This window comes from Rattus norvegicus, chromosome 6 (genome assembly GCF_021556685.1).
Source record: "Rattus norvegicus strain SHRSP/BbbUtx chromosome 6, alternate assembly SHRSP_T2T, whole genome shotgun sequence".
Taxonomy (NCBI): Eukaryota; Metazoa; Chordata; class Mammalia; order Rodentia; family Muridae; genus Rattus; species Rattus norvegicus.
This window is the reverse complement of record NC_141539.1, coordinates 16,337,303-16,357,595: the sequence shown is the minus strand read 5'-3', so window position 1 is coordinate 16,357,595 and position 20,293 is coordinate 16,337,303. Positions and strand designations below refer to the sequence as shown.

The following is a 20,293-nucleotide window of genomic DNA, read 5'->3' as shown; positions in this document are numbered from 1 at the left end:
CAGCAAGACTAGGGGTCTGGGGTGTGCACGGACTTGCGGATGCCAGCGATCGACATCAGCTTCTTTATCACCCTCTGAAGTGGAAACCGAGGGGTTCTTTGGAATGTCAGTTGTGTTGGATGGTGTTTTTTTAGGACAAACATGTGAAGGGACGTTTCCTTGAAGCGGACACAGGTGAAAGACTACGGCAGACTCGTGAAGGAATGTTTCACTGAAGTAGACAGGGAGAAAGAGTGTTCTGCTCAAGCACACAGGCGAAAGGACACATGGTGAAGGATTCTTTGCTGACAGCACACAAGTATTGGTCCACCTTACACTGGGTAATTGAGCTCTATTTGTCAGGATTCCACAGAGAGAAACGCACCAAAAACTTTTGGTGGCATGCTACAGTTTCTTGTCACTGCCTCAGACTCAGGCTGATTGACAGAGTGATGCAACCGAGACAGACGCACAGGCTGAGGAGGACATGTGATGTTGGAGGGAGTCTAAAAAGGACTTGACAGACAGTGGTGGAGACTGAGCTTAACTTGCTTACAGAGCTAGCTATTCAGTGCTTGCTGCTCTCACTTCTTCGTTGATCTGCGTTTAGCTGAGAGACACACGGCCGAGAACTTTCCCGAGGATTCCTGTTGGCCCTGGTCCCTCCTGTGGACCCATGGTCAGGCTGAGGCCTGGCTGTCTCTGCTAAGTGGTGCCACCACTGTTAACTTGCGTTTACTATCTCATCTCTACCGAACTAGACTTTTGGTGTAGCTACAAAGTGTTTGCGAGTGGATCAAGCTTGTCACTGTTGACCTGTGAACTGAACGGTCAATTTTCAGACAACACAGATGGGAATTATTCTAAAGAACCTTTCTAAGCAGGTCCCTTTCCCCCATATCCTTTCTTTTCTACTACCTCTGGTGGTTGGCGGGTTAAAAGGGAGATTAAAATGTTTAAGAACCATCAATAAGAGTAGACTTTTAAAAAAAATTAAGGTTCCAACCCTCCATCTTCTTTCTTTGAACTGGCCTCTTCATTCAACCTGGAAGTCACCAATCCTGTTATTGTCTGGCTATCGAAGTCTGGGAAGCATCCTACCTCCACTCAGACCCCAGGCATGGAGCTGCAGATACCTACAGGCCCACCCCTCTCTTAAATTGCTCAAGGTCCGAACTCAGGCCCTCACACCTGCATGGCAAACACTCCACTCACCGAGTCATTGCTCAGCGTACGTACAAAAAGAAAACGTATAGATGGTCTTTCAGTAAACTCTTCAGGGCTGGAGAGATGGTTGAGTGGTAAAAAAAATACTTAACTCATCTTGTAGAGGATTCTGGGTTGTTTCCCAGCTCCCACACCACACAGCTCACAACTTCCTGTAACTCCAGATCCATGATTTCCAACACTCTCTGACCTGCATGGACACATACATGCATGTGGTACATATGTGCTCACACAGCCACACATACATATCCATAACAAGCAAATCATAATTTTTTTTAAAAAAAAAGAAAACTGTTGACATTAACTTATAATAGTATTATCAGTAGTTATCATATGTTTAGCCTGGAATGCATCCTGATGACTTAACCTAACATTTTTTTTAAAGATTTATTTATTTATTATATATAAGTGCACAGTAGCTGTCTTCAGACACAGCAGAAGAGGACATCAGATCCCATTACAGATGGTTGTGAGCCACCATGTGGTTGCTGGGAATTGAACTCAGGATCTCTGGAAGAGCAGTCAGTGCTCTTAACCACTGAGCCATCTCTCCAGCCCTTAACCTAACATTTTTAACCATCAAAAAAAGCACTTATATGAGGAGGAAAGTAGACATGAGGTTCCACCCCTTACCAAAAAGCTATTTGTAATTGATAGCCACTGGCAAAGGGAAAATACATGTTCTCCAGTGGAGTGCTGTTAGATTCGGCCTGTGTCCAGTAGTCATTGACCAACACAAAATGAACCCCATTTTTTTTGGACTTTTGTTACGTTTTTGCCTTTTTTTTGTCTCATTGATATTTTACTTGTTTGTATTGATCTTTCTTTCTTTCTTCCTCTCTTTTTTTTTTTTTTTGGTTGTTTGGTTGTTTGAGTTTTTGGGGTTTTTTTTTTGTTTTTTGTTTTTTGCTTTTTGAGAGACAATACAAAGTTGGGTGAGTAGGGAGTTGGGTAGAGTTTGGGAGGAGTTGGAAGAGGGGAAAGATCATGATGAGACTGAATTGTGTGAGATAATGTTTAAATAAAAAACTTCTAAAGAGAAGAGGAGAAAGAGCACCTGCAGCTCTTCTTAATCCACTGATCTGGGGGCCTCTCTGTATGAATAAATTTTATGGACTGGAGAATTGGGAGAGCTCTGTGATTTTCATGATTATACTTGAAGCTGAAACATTACTTTCTTTATACCACACACGTTACTGTAACTTTTATTCTCCTTAGTTAATTGTCATCTCTGAGGTTTATTACCTCTATCTGCTAACCTAGGCCTAGTTCTGGAAGGTTCTAGCTTCTACACATTGTTATCTAGGCCTAGAATGTTTTCCGCCTCTGAGACTTGCTACTGAGTAAGCCCACCATTTCTTGTTCTGTATGAACTCTGGCTGGCTGGTTCAACTCCGCTCTTTTGGCTCAAGATTCCTCTCCAAGCTGATTGATCAATCTGGCTTCTCTCTCGGCCTCTCTCTCTCTCTGACTTTTTGCTCTGCTTGGCCTCAAATTAATTTTTGCAATCTGTTCTGATCCTCTGGCTCCTTCTCATTCTCTGCCTCCTTCTATCGTCGTCTGTGTCTAGATTGTTCTCTCTGCAGCCTGTCGGTGTACAACTGTCTTCCCCTCTCCTTATGCGCTGTTCCTCTTATGTTGCCTCTCTTTTCTCTCTCTTCTCACAGAGTTGGGCATTTCCTATTTGTCGAATCTTTCTCTGATCGTCCCCCCACCGACTCCCGTGTGTGTGTGTGTGTGTGTGTGTGTGTGTGTGTGTGTGTGTGTGTAGGTAAGTAGTTGATATGAGTATAGGTCCCTCTGAGGTCAGAGGAGTCATCCCCCTGGAGCTAGAGTTATTGAAAGTTGTGAGGTTCTCTGGAAAAGCAGTGTGGGCATAACCACTGAGCCATCTTTCCGGTCCTGTAAATATAATTTTTATCAATTAAGAAAGATTTCAGTGGTTTTATAAGAGCATTTGTTTATGGTTCTATTGTTGGTCTTAGACTGTTTGCTGTATAATAGGGTCTCTCATGTAACAGCATTCACTTGCAGATAAACTAGAACTAGGGTTCAGCAAGGACACAGACATGACAGCTGGCTGGTATGTTCAAGATCTACATACCTGACACTGAGTTGGTTGTAGCAGAGTAACTAGACACAGGTGCCTCCCTCTCTCCCTTTCTCTCTGCAGCAAGGTAGCTGCATCTTTTCCCATGATGCTCCGGGGTTCTAAGAACAGCTCAAAGCTTCAGGGCCAGCCTCGGCAGATACAGTGTTCTAATGGAGTCAGCTGCCAAGCAGCCAGTGTTAACAGAAGGAACTAGTCCATGCCTCATGGAAGAGAAGGTACACCTGAGACAGGAGCGACCCGACCACCTTCTGAATACAGCCTTGTCTGCCTGTCTGTCTGTCATCAGTCTGTTGGAAACTGAATTTCTTTTCACCTTTGCTTTCTCATCTAGTCTACTCTGAAGGCTGCTGTCTGAACTTTAAGAAAATGAACCCATTTCTGGGGAAGTTGGTGTCTCCATGTATTCTGCGTCACACTGGAAGATGCTAGGCAGAGTGGCTGGGGTGGGCCAGGTTTCGGTTGATGTTTTGGATGTGTTTTTAAAATACCACTCACGTATCTCTCTTCTGTAATATGCACCGTCGTTTCTACTTTTCTGTTTAACACACATACGTGACATGAATTACATAGCCATTCAGTATCATTTCCTTCCTCACGAACAAAGGACTTTACAGTCACTCAGCTCCTTACTGAACACCTCTCCCACTCCCCCTAGACTAACATCTTCAATTTCTGTTCATCTCTTAAAAAGCAAAGCACTCAGCTTTAAGGTTACTCTGGGAGGGCTGGAGAGATGGCTCAGCGGTTAAGAGCACTGGCTGCTCTTCCAGAGGTCCTGAGTTCAAATCCCAGCAACCACATGGTGGCTCACAACCATCTGTAATGGGATCCGAAGCCCTCTTCTGGTGTGTCTGAGGACAGCGACAGTGTGTTCATATAAAATAAATAAATCTCTAAAAAAGATTACTCTGTACGGCACGGGGCATGACTGTGAAATGCCATCGTGCTACTTCTCCTAGTGACTCTCTTCTTTCTCCCTCATTCACCTTCTTCTGTTACCTCCATTACTCTGGAGCCCCATCTGCACATATTTTCGCCCTCTTTTGCCTTAAACTTTACTTCCCATGTTGCATGCGTTCTTTTCTTCTGGTGCATACTTTATTATGTCTGCCTTTACATATCTATTTCGTGTCGACAAATCACTCCAAACTTTCAAACACTACAGACACTCATTATCTCGCATAGTTTCTAAGTGTCAGAGACCGTGGGAGTAAATTAGCTCATCCCTCTGGTGAAGCTGAGTCAGCGTGTTGGTCAGGCTTGCCGGCAGCTGACGGTTTGAATGGAGCTGCCAAAAGAGTTTACTCGATGGTTGTTGGGAAATTGGCTGGTGGTAGGAAGCCTCAGCTGGTCAGCCTTGGAGACACCTCAGCATGGCTACCTGAGAGCAGCGAAGGTAATCCAGGCGAGTTCAAGGTGGAAGACACGGTGTCTTTTATGACATAGGCTCAGAAGTGAGTCTCCATCATTCCACAGGAACCTGTCATCACAAGGGTTAGCCCCATGTAGTAAGGAAAGGAGCCAGATAACCACAAGGTGAGGCTGTTGTGGGGCCGTACGAAGGCTGGCTTCTGACCACCTACTCGGTTTTGAATTATTTTCCTACCCATTTAGTCTTTAACCTCTCCCTACACCTTTTAAAGTTACTGTCCTTTTTTTTTTTTCCCCCGGAGCTGGGGACCGAACCCAGGGCCTTGCGCTTCCTAGGTAAGCGCTCTACCACTGAGCTAAATCCCCAGCCCCTACTGTCCTTCTAATAATAGATTCTATTCCCACTTAATCTCTAACTACCCTGCACGTAGTCTGAGGTTTCTCACACAGTATTTCCATGTTTACATTTGTCTAACATTTTTTATTGGATATTTTATTTATTTACATTTCAAATGTTATCCCCTTTCCTGGTTTTCACTCCACAAACTCCCTATCACATTTTTCCTCCCCCTGCTTCTATGGGTGCTTCCCATTCCCACCTCACCACCCTGGCATTACCCTACAGTGGGGCATCACGGGACCAAGGGCCTCTCCAAGGCCATCCTCTGCCACATATGCAGCTGAAGCCATGGGTTCCCCCGTGTGTAATTTTTGGTTGGTGGTTTAGTCCCTGGGAGCTCTGGGGGCTCTGATTGGTTGATATCGTTGTTGTTCATATGGGGTTGCAAACCCCTTCTGCTCCTTCAGTCCTTTCTCTAACTCCTCCATTGGAGATCCGGTTCTCAATTCAGTGGTTGGCTGTGAGCATCCGCCTCTGTATTTGTCAGGCTCTGGCAGAGCCTCTCAGGCTTTATCAGGCTCCTGTCAACAAGCACTTCTTGGCATCCATAATAGTGTCTGGATTTGGTGTCTGTATATAGGATGGTTCTAACATTGCTTTTGTTACATTGTTATAAAATTGTTACATTGTAACATTGTTACAGTGGTAACACTGGATTGTCTAAATCAATTCAAAACATTGATTTTTGCTAGCTGACTTCACGACTTCTTTGTATGTTTTAGAGTTTGAGGCTATTTGATATTTAAATGGGGGGGATCAGCTTGATATACATATGGTAAAAATACACACCCAGTCTCAACCTGGAGACGTTTCCTGTATGTTATCTCAGTTTCCTCCCCACATTCTAAGTCCTAGAAGCCACTTGTCTGCCTTCTCATCCATGACAGGCAAGAATGCTAACTTCACCATATATATCTAGATTTGATCTGTCAATATTTTATTAAGGATTTCTGGCATTGTACCCATGAAGATATTATTGTTTTGGTTTTGGTTTTGATTGTGGTTGTTTGGTTTCATTTGCTTTTGGTTTTGAGTGGGAACACAATAGAGAGGTGGGGGGACTTGAGGGGTGGGGAGGAATTGGAAGAGGGGAAAGTTCGTTAGGAGAATGAATTGTATGAGATAATTTTTTTTTGGTTCTTTTTTTCGGAGCTGGGGACCGAACCCAGGGCCTTGTGCTTCCTAGGCAAGCGCTCTACCACTGAGCTAAATCCCCAACCGAGATAATTTTTAAATAAAAAAATCAAAAAAGAGAAAAACAGCACCCGTGACTCTTTTAAATACATTTATTTGAGGACCTATGTGTAATGTATATAATTTATGGAATGGAGAGTTGCAAAAGGTCTCTGATGTTCATTATTATACTTGAAGCTGACCACCTGTTTCTTTCTATAACACATACAGACTGGGAGCTAAGCGAAAATAGCATTCCTGTAGCTGGTCTGGTAAAGTGCACTGGGAAGCAGTAGCCTCTTAAAGAGGGTTGTTTAGTTTTGAGTTTGTTTTCGTTCTTAGACACACCTTTACTAGCAAAGCTATGCACTCTTGGAGTTTTCCTTTTGTAATGTTTTAAATAGTCTGATGCATTCCTTAGAGACAAGACCATTAAGCTAACATTTCTCCCTAATCTTTGCAATTGTATGTCCCTAAAAAAGATTGCATGTTTCAGCCAAGCTGTCCAATTATTTTTGCTCACAATATTGTTATTTCTGCCCCCCAAGTTCTGTTCTATATTTGGGCCCTTTGTAGGCTTAGATTTTAAAAAGCTCCTTTTAATAAAGGGTTTCAAAGACGTTGACCCCTCTTCTAGCCCCCTGTCCAAAGGTAGGGGAGAAAAGATGGAGAGCAGGACAAGGGGATGTGGACCTGTTTAGAAGTTGTTCTTTGGAGGTGATTCTGATCTCTGTTTGTCAGGACCCCAGCTGTCCAGTTCAGTAGTGTCAGGATACCAAACAGGAATCAGCAGCAGTGGCCTGATCCAGCAGAAACAGCCAGGCCCCTGCCAAATCGGCACGAGTTAGCTGGAGCGACCAGAACCAGCAGGGATTCAAGGACACCAAGAGAAGTTCTCTGCTGTGCCTCCCTCAATGAAGTGAAAATCAGTGAAGACTCAGACCAATGAAGTGTTGCAAGGCTAGCAATGCAAGCACCCCATCACTGTCCATTGAGTCCTATTTATCTCTTCAAACATCACAGGCCCTCCCATGGGTCTGCTTCAACAAAACACCACGTGAGTCTGTATCACATGACACAACCAGAAACCTACTCTTGAGCCCTTCTTGAGTTCCTGACATCGGTCATTTGTGGTTTTGATGTGTTTGCTTTATCAGTTGTATTCTTCTATGAACGGTTCCTGACTGTATTGTCTTTGCCTTTTCTCTCCCCACTGTAGTCTTTACCAGATTTCCCTGTTTTGTTGGCCTTAGAGTTTACTTTGCTCCTCTTCCTGGTTAATTTAGTGTGCATAGACTCTGGGTTATAAATAGTTACCTTGCTGTGATCTCACAGAGATTACCGTGACCTCATAATCCTCAGTGGTGTCATCCCAGGTGGTATCTGAGGTGCCCCACCACTCAGTCCTTTTCTCTGTGTGCATTATCCATTTACGCTTTAGTCCCATGAAACAGTTCAGAATCTTTTTCAATTGTCTACTTTCTCTGAAGCAGCAAAGTTACCCAAAGGTAATTAAAGCCATTACAAGTAACTGTTGTTTCTAATGCAAGGTACTTCTGTCTTTTCCAGTATACTTTTTTTTGTCTTTAGTAATGAACTCTGCTATGTAAAATAGCTGAACACCATGTCCATCCTACATACCAATGCTTGTGCGGCCATGTTCCTGGAGAAACTGCACACTCAACCCAACAAAACATGTCCTGGCAATCATCCAAATATCTGCATCCCGTATCCATTAGCAACGGTGTTTTCTTTGGTAGATGATGATGAAGATGGTGATGATGATGATGGTGGTGGTGGTGGTGGTGGTGATTTCTATTTTGACAGTGTCCCCTCCCTCCCATCCTCCCGATCAGCCTATCATCAGAGAGGCTTCTTCCAGCAACTGATGGAAACAGATACAGCACAGGGGCAGGAGTCAAAGGGGTCAAGAACACCACAAGGAACCCACAGAATCAACTCCCCTGGGCTCACCTGGGCTCAGAAACTGAAGCACCAACCAGGGAGCATGCTTGGGACTGACTGAGGCCCTCAGCATGCGCGCGCGCACGCGTGTGTGTGTGTGTGTGTGTGTGTGTGTGTGTGTGTGTTACAGTTGTGTAGTTTGTTCTCCTTGGACTCCTAACACCGGAAGGAGGGGCTGCCTCTCACTCTTTACCTGGCTTTAGGGACCTGAGTCCCCATACTGAGTTGGCTCCTCCAGCCTTAATTTGAGGAAGGTGCCTAGTGTGATTGCAACTTGATCTGCCATGTTTGGTTGATGCCCCTGCATACCCTCTTCCGAAGAGAAATGGAGGAGTGATGGGGAGGGCATTATACTCTATTAAAATGGAATTAACTCCCCATTACTCATCCCTTGAGACACAAATTACGTGACTCACAATTCTATTATATAAATATGGACAACTAGACAGCTCCTGGGTATGTGTATCTCATTCCATAAAATCAAACACACATTTTTCCTATATAAATAAAATTAAAATATTCATTAACTTTTTTTTTTACAGACTTTCCCAGTAACATTATTTACAGGTCATTCCATATATAATTTATATCTGTCTCTTCTTTGTGGCTGGGAATCAAACCCAAACCATTCGGTATGCTAGCTGAGCTCTCTACCACAGACACAGGCACTCTGCCCCTGCTTTGTCTTTAAATATGTCACGGATACCTTTTCACATAGATGCTTAAAAGTTCTTATTGGAGATATGTTTTCAAACGCACGGAAGTGTGGCTCATATGTGTATCATCTAGATTTAATGCTTATCAGCCAATCCATCTGCACACAGATCTGTAGCTCCCAGAGTATAAAATTTCATCCATCTACACAATTTATAGTATCTGTGTGAATGTGTTACTATTTATATATATAGTTAGAGAAAAATTCCTCGTTTTTAGGCAGATCTCTTTCCTCCTTTCTCTATTCCCCTTTCCTTGGGGTGCGTGCGTGCGTGCATGCGTGCGTGTGTGTGTCATTGGAAGTTAAACCTAAGGCCTATGCATCCTAGGTAAATATTCTGTCATTGAACTGTACCCTCAAGCTGGACACCATCATTTTTGTCTTTCAAAGTATAACATTGCAAACGCTATAATCATGGGTTGTTAGTTAGTTGTTTTTGTTTTTTTAAGGGGGTTAATTCTTTGAGACACGGTCTCTCGGTGTGGCTCTGGTTGTCTTAGAACTCTCTCTGTAGACCAGGCTGGCCTCAAACTCAGAGATCTGCCTGCCTCTGCCTCCCAAGTGCTGGGATTGAAGGTGTGTACCCCCACTGCCCGACAAACATGTTTTTTATTACTGAAAAACCTAACCCCCTTTCACATTGTGGTCACCTGTTCTCTTATTTTTAGCCCCCGCTTTGTAATAGAGAAGGTTGTACTATCACCATTTTACACATAGGAATTATAGAACCTAGAGGAAACTGTTGGGAAAGTAGTAAGAACTGAAACCCAGACCACTTGAGTGGACTTTGCTCGTTTGAACCTGAACCATCCCAACTTACGTTATTTGTAAAGCAATGTTAGTGTATGCTAGAAATGTAATGCTATAAAAGGTATTGTGTAAAAGTTGAACACATCCAATGTTATGCTAAATGTCTTGCCACTCAGTTTTTATATAAATATACTAGGATAAAAGTTATTCCTTTTTACTGACCAAGAATGCAAACTTGCTATATTAAAGAAATTACCTGTCACTACACCATTCATAGATAGTGGGATCTGGGTTCTAACTTAGATCTCGCCTCCAAATTCATTGCTTTTCCTCTTGTCCTTTCTACCTTTCCGCTAATATTTCATAGACTACTCTTTTGTTTAATTAAAAAATAACAGAAATGACCTTTGAACCTGTGGTTTTGCTTCATTCATTTAAAGACACATACATACATCTTTTCAAGCCTAGCAACAAAGCTTGCTGTTCTGGACCGCTTCCAAGTACTCTGAAGTGCTGAGTTTGTATGTGAGGGAGCGCAGTCCAACCGTCTCTGGAAGTAACTTCTCAGACACTAGTATGTTTCAGTAGTCTCCTTGGCGTATCTTTATCCAGTCACATTAACAATCAGAACTCACCATCACAGCCATTCTTTGAATACACATACTTACAGATCTTTGTCATTTCATCAATAATCCACGGCACTCGATGTCTACTGTGTATGAAGACTTGTCCTAGGTTCACAACAGTAGAGACTGAACTATGCCCTTCCCGTTATCACTAGAAAGCAATACTTCTTAGTGACTCTTTGTGGGGGTATACGTATGTATGTGATGCATGTGTATGTTGTCTGTATGATGTATGCATGCATGCTTGTAAGTGCAGATGTATGTGTACTCCAGTGGTTGGGTGGAGTTTCAGACCTTGTCTCCCATCTTGTTTGAGGTAGAGTCCTTTGTGTACCAGACTAGCCACACCAAAAGCTTATGTCTGCCTCTCATCTCCCTGTAGGATCACTGTGCCCAGCTTTACATGGGTATCGGGATTTCTTTTGAAATGTTGAGGCCGTGGCTGGGAAGTGGGCGAAGGTCTTCTGAGAGACCCCATGTTAAATGTGAATCTGGATAAAGCCCAGAAAATGGTCCCAGTCAACGGACCCTTTAAGAACGGAGTGTTGCTGGCTCATGCCGTGCTCCTGAGGTTGAGAATCTTTAGTGGGGTGGATAGGAAGCGTGGGATGAAGGCTGGTTTGGGCTGACTGACCCCTCTAGCCAGACAGACACTTCTCGGTGTTGCCGGGAGAGGGTGGGGCTGGCTGCCTGGTCCTCCAGGGTCCGCCTGGGGGTGCGGAGAGTTGGAAGTTAATCCTGAGATCTGGACATCCGAACCAACAGTCCTGGAAAAGAGTGAAAGTGAGCTCAGACTGAACAACAAACCGCTCTAAACTTGGTCAAACTACGGCCTCTAGAGAGAAAGACTTGAATTTCACCTCGTGGCTGTGTATTCAACACCTGGCACACACATTCCTTAATCACTACCGGATCTTCTGAGACTTTTATATTGTACTTTCTGTATTTATTTAGGTATTTGTGTTTACTACTCTTTCCATCCATCTAGAAGACTACGTACAGGCTGCCACAGCCTTGACTTAAATATACCATCCAGTGAGGTTGTGAGAATGTGTGCTTTCCCGGTTTGATGGTGGCTTTATTTTAAAACAAACGAAACAAAACAAAGCAAAAAACCAAGCCCTGTCTAGTAACGCATTCTGTCTTTTTATTGTTCTTAATGTGTATGGACCAGTGACTTTCTATCCATTGACGAACACTCTTGTATATAAACTACCAATATTGAAGAAGGAAAACGTGAATGATACCAATTCTGCGAACTAACAAACAACCCTCACTCAGCCCCCAGTTAGTGGGCTGCAGTGTTCAAAGTACGAAGACTTGGGCAGTTCATCAACTTTTATTATCAAGTGCTTTTGGATGTTGCTAATTGTAATTTATATACAGTGAACTACTTCGTTTATTTTTAAGAGTTGATGACATTGTGGGATTTAAAGTCTTTCCCCAAAAGATAAATATAAATATTTGTGTATTTTATCCCCACCCCTACAGATGCAACAATTGGAGAGACAAGTCATCGATGCAGAACGCCAAGCAGAAAGGGCTTTTCAAGAGGTAGAGTACACGTCAATCTTTCCCTGCCTGCATGCATACAAAGATGGTTTAGTCAAGACAAAATAGGATAGCCGTCGACCTTCCTGGATATTTTATAATTTTGTTCAAGAGCTCGATTCATAGAGTGGAAAAATGTATTCTGTTCCGCTCCTATATAGACTTTTCCTAGAGGGAGAAAAGGATTTTGATAGATTTTAGAAAGTCATTTTTAGAAAGTCAAATGTGACTGTTGACGGGAATCCTAACAGCAATTAGATTTTCTATGTGTCCATACCCACATCCATTTTATGTGTAGTAATAAAGGGCTGAAAATTATGTGAATCCTGTATTGTAGAAAAATGAATGGGTAAACGTAAGGCCATGAACAGCACTCGCTCCAAAACACTATTTCAAATCCTTTTACTGAAAATGAATAGAGAAACTTGCTTATAATTAGTAAAAATATGTACAAAATTAATATTTTATATACTAATGTTTATGGGTAAGGAAAGTCAAATCCAGAAGTTTAAGATTAGTCTGAGAGGAAACTGCAAATCTGTTTGAGTTGTGGTGTTAAGATGAACAGGTTCTTTTGTACTTTGATTTTTTTAATATTGCTCTGACCCTTTGGATGGTGATTTGCTAAGTCACGTGGCCCTCTCTGGGCCTTGAGAACAGTGAAGTGGACGGCGTGGGTGAGCACACTCAGCCTGGGAGTTGGTGGACGGCTTGTATGCACACTCCCAGTTCTTCACTGTTATTAAATCTACAGCTTCTCATTCGATGGAAGATCCTTATCACAGTTGCTCAAAGCCACAGTTTCCAAAAGCAAAAACCTCCAATGCAAAATTCTTTCTCAGAAATGCATAGTATAGCCGAGGAGGTGGCTCAGAGGCTAAGAGCACTGGCTGCTCTTCCAGAGGACCCAGGTTCAATTCCCAGCACCCACATGACAGCTCACAACTGTCTGTACCTCAAGTTTCACAAGATCCAATATCCTGACAGACAAACATGCAGACAAAAGACCAACACCAATACACATAAAAATAAATAAGTCACTCATACACATACACATACACATATGTATGTGCATACACACACAGAGAAGGAGGGAGGGAGGGAGAGAGAGAGAGAGAGAGGCATAGTGGCATAGTATGGCAGCGTACGGTTTTTAGCTCCGCCATCTGTCTTTGGTGTCTTTTCCTTGCTTTAGTGGTACCAAGCAAGTTTCCTCCTTTAAGCTCGAGACTAGATTAGATTTCACATAGCAAATTGTTAAGAGTGGCTTAACAGATTTCTGAGCAATACCAATTTTATTTATATTTGATTTCTTATTTATATTTGATAAGAAATCTTAAAATTCTATGAATGAAACTTCCACCACATATAAGAGTAGAGAAAATAGCCTAACAGAGTCTCTCGGGAGTCTGTTAACCTGCAGTTTGTCTTATCTATAGTCACTTGATCCCTCCACTTGCCCCTACACTGGATTATTTTGAGGAAGCCAATACCAGATATCATACAATCGTACCCGTGAGTTGAGTGAAATCAAAGCAACTAATCTAAAGGACTGTTACAAATCCCAACCACACTACCATCGCCGTGTCAAAAACATTAGCAAAGGCTTCTCAGTATGTCACAGAACCAGATACCATTCGAAATTCTCCAAGTATCTCATTGTCGCTGCTGGTTTTGTTTTTTAATATTAATTTCATTTGTGTGTGTGTGTGTGTGTGTGTGTGTGTCTGTGTCTGTGTCTGTGTCTGTGTGTGTCTCTCTCTGTGTGTGTGTGTGTGTGTGTGTGTGTGTGTGCGCGTGCGTGTTTGCTGGTGCCCCCAGAGACCAGAGCTGTTAGAGCTGGCTGTTGTGAGTGCTGGAACCTGAACTGGAGTCCTCCGGGAAAATAGTATAGTCTACTGGCTGCTACCATCATCTCTCTAGCCCTGCGTTTCTGGTTTTTAGTTGGGTGAAGTTTGTATAATATAAGGCTATTATTTAGGACAGATAATTCACAGCTATCACGTAATCAGCATCTCTGTTTAGCTCCATTGATTATTGCCACCTTTCACAATGAAGCCTGTCACTGTCACTCCCTCTGCCCTCTGCCCTCTGCCCTGGCAGTCACAGACCACACTCTGTGTTTGTGAGTTTACCCACCTCGCATAGAAAGGTGAGGCCCTGCTAGTGGTCCAGACTGGCCTTAAACTTATAGTCCTCCCGCCCACATATCATCACAGGTATGTGCCACCACACCTAGATTGGCTATTTCTTACAGAATTATTCTTATGTTATCTTTGTGTTTGACTTCTTGTATTTAGTAGGATAATTTGAACATGTTCCATATATGTGTGTGTGTGTGTGTGTGTGTGTGTGTGTGTGTGAGTGTGTGTTGCATTTTTGTTTATTCAACTATACATGGGCATTTCAGTTGCCTCGACCTTTTGGTCAGTAGGACAAGAGGGCATGCACATGTATTTGAGTATTTGTTTTTATTCCTTACTATATTACTTATATATATAATATGATATATGATGTAATATTTATATACAATGCATTATAATATAATAAGAATATTATTAAATTAATAAACCAAAATTTTAACTATTAAATTATATTTATATGATTTGTATTATGTTCTATATTTATGTATGATATAATATTTAAAGTAGCATATATGTATATGCTGATTTTTTCATTTCTAATGATTGCCTCAAGTTGAGATCAGAAGTAAATTGACACATTTCACTTGCAACTTAGACTTTATTCTGTGTGGTTCTTTTTCTGTCCTTTGTTTCAGTATTTGTTGGAGAGATTTGTTGGTGAAGTTTTTCCTTTCAAGCTTTCTGCCTCCCACATTTTCCTTCCCATGGTGCTATTAAACATGCTCTTCTGTGTCGTTTCCTCTCCAATATAATTAAATCTAAACACTTACCCTCACTCTTGGCTCACCTTTTTCGTTCTTCCTCTCTTGGTTCCAATACCAGCTCTTGGGTGGTGTTGCACACCCGTGTCAGAGGCACACAATGTCTACCTCTCTTTCTCTGTGATATTAAGGGTTTGCATACTTACACGTCTGTGGATGTGTTCTTAGTTTCTTATTCCTATGTCAGCAGTTGGCTAGTAGTCCCTTTAGTAAAAGGCGGCAGAGGAAGTCTAGCCGATGTGTCAGACAGCATGCCCGCTGGCAGTGGATGAGAATTCTAAATGCCAGCAAGGCCAGCATTTGGCTTCGCTAATTCATTTTAACTAGCTACCCCTGCTTTGTTAATCTGGGAAGAATTGTAATCTGAATTCTCATCACTGGCTTAATAAATAACCAAACATACATACTCCAGCTCCCTAAGTCAAATCCATCGTGTTTGGAACTTAATCTCTTGATATTTCATAATGGACCTTGCCTATAAAGTAAATAAATGTAGCCCATTGACTGTCAAGATAGGAGAGGATGAGGATGGGCCGACCCATGAGAAAGGCCAGTGTGACACCATTATAGACACTCCTGTACCATTGTGATCCAGGTTGGTGCAGAGACTAGTTCTAACTCAGTTGTTCTTCACAATTCATGGAGAACTGTTACCTCAATTTACGTACAACAGTGTCGTAAACACAGTGAAAACTCAGGGTTTGAGGTGAGCAGTTTCCCTCTCTTCCCCTCCTCCCTCCTCCCAGAGACAGTGGGAAAGAGGTGGGGGAATATGAGACCAGAGTTTGCCAAGGAGAATCTGTACGGTCAGAAGGAGATACAGAGGGAGTTCATGGTTCTCTGCCTTGGAATCAGACTTAAGTGTCTGACTGGGTTGAAATCCAACATTGTGACTGTAAACCTTTCTTGATTAGAGTATCAGGTTTATCACTTATAACATGCAGCTAATATTGACGGCTGACAGCTTCTGGTGGACCTCGAGGTTTATGGCAGATTGATTGAAGAACACAGACTCTGGAGTCAAACTGTTGGGTTCAGTCAGCTCTCACCTCTGACTGCCTCGTGTCAGCTTTCTGTCTATGAAATGTGTACAGTCGTGCGCCTGTCTCAGGATTGTGTAGACATTGAGTAGGTTGCTAGATGTAAAGTACTTGGAATATTTCCGAGCACATATTAGTGCCCAGTAGGAGTTCGCTATTGTGAAGATTGAAGTTGATGTAATTGATGTGCCTGGCAGTCAGCCCACGGTGGATGACAGTGGCAGAAGCAGTATTAGCAGTGCATGGGTTTGTGTGCCTTCCATATAGTAGGATGATAAAAATAGCACTGGGAGTTATGGGTGGCTCCCCAAACTACCCTCGAGTTCAAGTCACGATTGGAAGCATTTATAGGACGCAAGAAAAACAAAAAACAAAAAACAAACCACGTTACACTTGCGGTTATGGTTATATGCAGGGAAAGGAAACATTTAAAATCCATTTTTTAAAAAAGGGCACCACAGACACTGTCCAGGAGCACTGGTCCAAGTTTCCAGTTACTGTCTTCCAGTGACATCACTGTCTTCCAGTGACATCACTGTCTTCCAGTGACATCAGCAGGGATATGCTTGCTCTTCCCATCAAGGGTGCATGGGCAAGATTTGCAAAGCACTGTCCATGCCCAAACCACAAAGCTTGGTGTATGGGATCAGCCTGAAGTACTCATGCGACGGATCTTAGTTTCTAAGACTCTAGCTTTTCCCATTCCTCTACCCCTGTCATACTGGTATTGTGTGGCTGAGACCCTGTGTGAATAGCAATAGATATTCACCACGTAATGATTTGAGTGAGCCTATGCACCCATTTGAACAGTTGGTTCTGGGTTGGTGATGCTGTTAGTGGAGGCTTAGGAGGTATGGCCTTCCTGAAGGAGATATGTCACTTGCAGTGGGCACTGAGACATTAAGACCTCAGGATACACACACACACACACACACACACACACACACACACACACACACACACACACACTTTATGTTTTCAGTTCTAGATGTGAGCTCTCAGATTACTACTCCAGTCACCATGGCTGGTGTCACGTCTCCATGTTGTCATGGCGATGGACTCATGCCCTTTGGAACCATAAGCCCAAATAAACCCTTCTTTGTATAACTTGCTGTGGGTGTGGAGTTTATCACAGTGATAGAAAAGTAACTGGTAGCACCCAGCAAGCACGCTGTTGACTCTAATGTTCTGATGCACAAGATGGCCGGGGCCAAGGTGCTTTTATTTATAAGGATGTCTGTCCCAGGGCTCAGAGGTTCCTTTGCCTCAGACCAGTCAGAGCCCGGCCCCGTCTTTGGGAACTGAGCAGTTCAAGTCTGCTTAAGGTAGTTCTTGATGAAGAGTAGCTTAGGGATTTCAGGAGCTAAGAGGTTTAGGGGAAGGTCGAAGGACATAATGAGAGTAAGCAACTAGGAACTTACCTGAAGGAAAAGAGAAAAGTCCCCTGAAAGCAGGGTGTATGTGTAGATGTTTGCCTGGGTTCGTTTAAGCTAGTCTGCATTTGTCGGTGTTTTTCTAAACAACTGATTTATTTTTATTTTGCGTGCATTAGTGTTTGCCTGTGTGTCTGTGTGAGGAGGTATGTCGTGTGAGGATGGCAGATCCCCTGGAACTGAAGTTACAGACAGTTGTGAGCTGCCATGTGGGTGCTGGGAGTTGAACCGGGTCCTCTGGAAGAGCAGTCAGTGCTCTTAACCTCTGAGCCCTGTCTCCTCAGTCGGTGTTTGTTACTGGTCAGTCTGAGTAGCTGAAATTCTTGTATGGTTAAGGTTAAATGAATGGAAAAAGAACCGGGCTGTTTTCCGTGTGCTTGTGGTAGGATATTTTAAAAGATGGCTTGTTTCTTCTGTAAACTCTTAGCATCCTGTAGACATCTTATTCATAGTGATTACCAAGGAAGGCTGGGAACCCTGGTCGTAACAGGGCCAGCTGGCAGGCCGGATGCTGGAGACTATTTTGTGATTCTTTAAGAGACTTTGCGCATTTGCCAATATTTTTCTTGCCTCAGGAAGTTGTTTATCCAAAAGTAATAGTCACCTGAAAAGAGTTTCAGATGACAACAGTTCAAGGATCTCTGTCATGTTCGTGCATAACACCAGAACACCTTCTGTGGTTCCAGGAACTGGCTGTCCAGAGCTATAGGAATATGTAATTAACCTTCCCTAAGTAATGAAAGGGCAGTTTCATGTGACATCTAAGTGTGGTCGCTCTGACTTAATAAAAGCCTGTCTCTGTTCTCACATGGTTCTGGGTGCTCAGACCTTGCATTGCTGTGACAGAAAACCTGCGAGCAACTGTTTTCAGGAGAAAGGTCATTTTTGGCTCATGGCTTCAGTCTGTGGTCAGCTGGCTCCCAAGATGAGGCAAACAGCATGACGGGGTGCGGGTGACAAACAGAGATGTTTATGGTATAGCGAGGAAGGGGACAGGCCGTGGGGTCGAGGAGGAGATAGCAGGGAGGGGCTGAGGGCAGAGCAGAGACAGACACACAGGGAACAAGAGCTTCAGATCCTTGCTCTCTGATGAGCCTTGCTCCAGCCATGGCCTAACTTTCCACAATAACGCCATCAGATTCCTCTCCCATCAATGGCTTAATCCATTACTGAAGTTAGAGCTCTCAGGATCAACCACATCGCAATGGCTGGGTCTGGGGTTAGACCAAGCCTTCTCTAGATGAACATTTTGGGAGATACTTTTTATCTAAACTGTAACTGTACTCACTTCATATTTCCCCTCTTTCTGGTATATGTACATCCCATGTGTGGGTGTGTGTGTGCGTATGTGTGCATGTGCGTGCATGTGTGTGTGTGTGTTCGTGTGTGTATGTGCATGTGCGTGTGTGTGTGTGTGCATTTGTGTGTGTGTTCGTGTGTGTGTATGTGTGTGTGCATGTGTGTGTTTGCATGTGGAAACAGAAGGTCAATCAATGTCAGGTGTCTTACTCAATTACTCTCTTCCTTTAAATTTTTTTTTTTTTGGTTCTTTTTTTCGGAGCTGGGGACCGAACCCAGGGCCTTGCGCTTCCTAGGCAAGCGCTCTACCACTGAGCTAAATCCCCAGCCCCTCCTTTAAATTTTTTAAAAATGTGTTCTTCAGTAGTTTATAGATACACGTGTGGTTAGATCATGTCCACCCATCCCTACTTCCCAATTCCAGTGTCTCCTGGGCCTCCTTCAATAACCCCTCCCCTAACTCCATCATGTCTCCTCGCCCCCCTCCTTCTTTTCCTTCTCCCACTCTCTGTCCAGTTAGTCCAATGACACACGTGGACCACAGGCATCCACCCATGGAATCCACACATGGAAAACTGACTTTCCATCTCCTAGTGGCCGCCAGCTGTTAGTAGTCACTCAGCTAAAGGTGGAGTCTAGTATAGCTCTTGGCTCTCCACATTAGACGGTTGCCTGACTTGATCTTGGGGCAGCAGCCACAGCAGCTATGGCAGGAGTTAATGAGTCTGAGGCATAGTCCTGCCCAGAGGACACATCTCACTCACAGCCATCTTCCAGGAGCTCTGCGCTTGCCATCCTCCCTGCCCTCTGAGCCTCGGGAGGAGGGAGGGTGTATAGACGCCCACTTAAGGCTGCACACTCTACAGTTACTCCCTGCATAGTCGTGAGTCTCTTAATCTCAGGCCACTGCATAAAGAGGTTTCTTTGATGGGGTTGACCTTGTTTTTGGAAAGAGTCTCTCATCGAACCCACAGCACATGGATTTGGCTAAACTGGTGGGCAGTGAGCTCCTGGGATCTACCTTTGACCTCTTCCAAGCACTGGGAGCTGCCCTGCCCAGCCTTTATGTGGGCGCTGGGATCCGAACTCAAGTCTTCATGCTTGGGCAGCAGGCACTCAGCTGACTGAAGCTCTAACCCATGGCCTTTCTTGAGGTCTACCTTCTATTACTTTATTCTCAGAGAGGGGCTGACATTTTAGGCGCTACTCTCTTCAACTCCAAGAGCTACAGAATTTCCTGCTAATAACTGGAAAAACTGTTCAGAGATCGAGTGTTTGCTGTGTATTTTCCTCCTTCTGAACTATTTTTCATGGCAGAACTGTTAGGTAAACCTTTATCATTGGTATGAATCTTTATGGCTCATCCAAAACCAAACCAAACCAAACAAAAAAGATCACTGCTTTGTGTTAGTTCTTAAAGCATCTAAACCTAAGGCCACTTAAATTATTTAAAAAGAATGTTTTCTGCCTCTGCTTTTGTTTTCAAAGTTTCCTGCTGTGTATGTGTGTGAGAATATATATATATATATATTGCCATATATAGTGTGTGTGTATGTAGTATATGTGTGTAAGTGAATATGTGCAGATGTGCTGTATTTGTATACGAATGTATGTGTATGTGCGTGTGTGAGAGTGTGTATGTGTGTGGTGTATGTGTATATGTGAGTGTATGTATGTATGTGTCTCTTTCTCTGTGTATGTGTACTGCATGTGTGTCTGTGTGTGTGGTATGTGTCTAAGCTTGTG

The 20,293-nt window shown here is 43.3% G+C and overlaps 1 protein-coding gene across 12 annotated transcripts in view; it reads left to right on the top strand.

Moving 5' to 3' along the window:
• The window catches only part of Plekhh2 (pleckstrin homology, MyTH4 and FERM domain containing H2), a 110,969-nt gene that overhangs the window by 20,728 nt on the left and 69,948 nt on the right, over positions 1–20,293 (top strand). For 9 of the 12 annotated variants that reach the window (XM_087553039.1, XM_087553042.1, XM_087553046.1 and 6 more), the window contains 1 exon segment: positions 11,811–11,873. In XM_087553039.1, the coding sequence (XP_087409165.1) occupies positions 11,811–11,873 (63 nt within the window). 12 annotated transcript variants of the gene reach the window in all.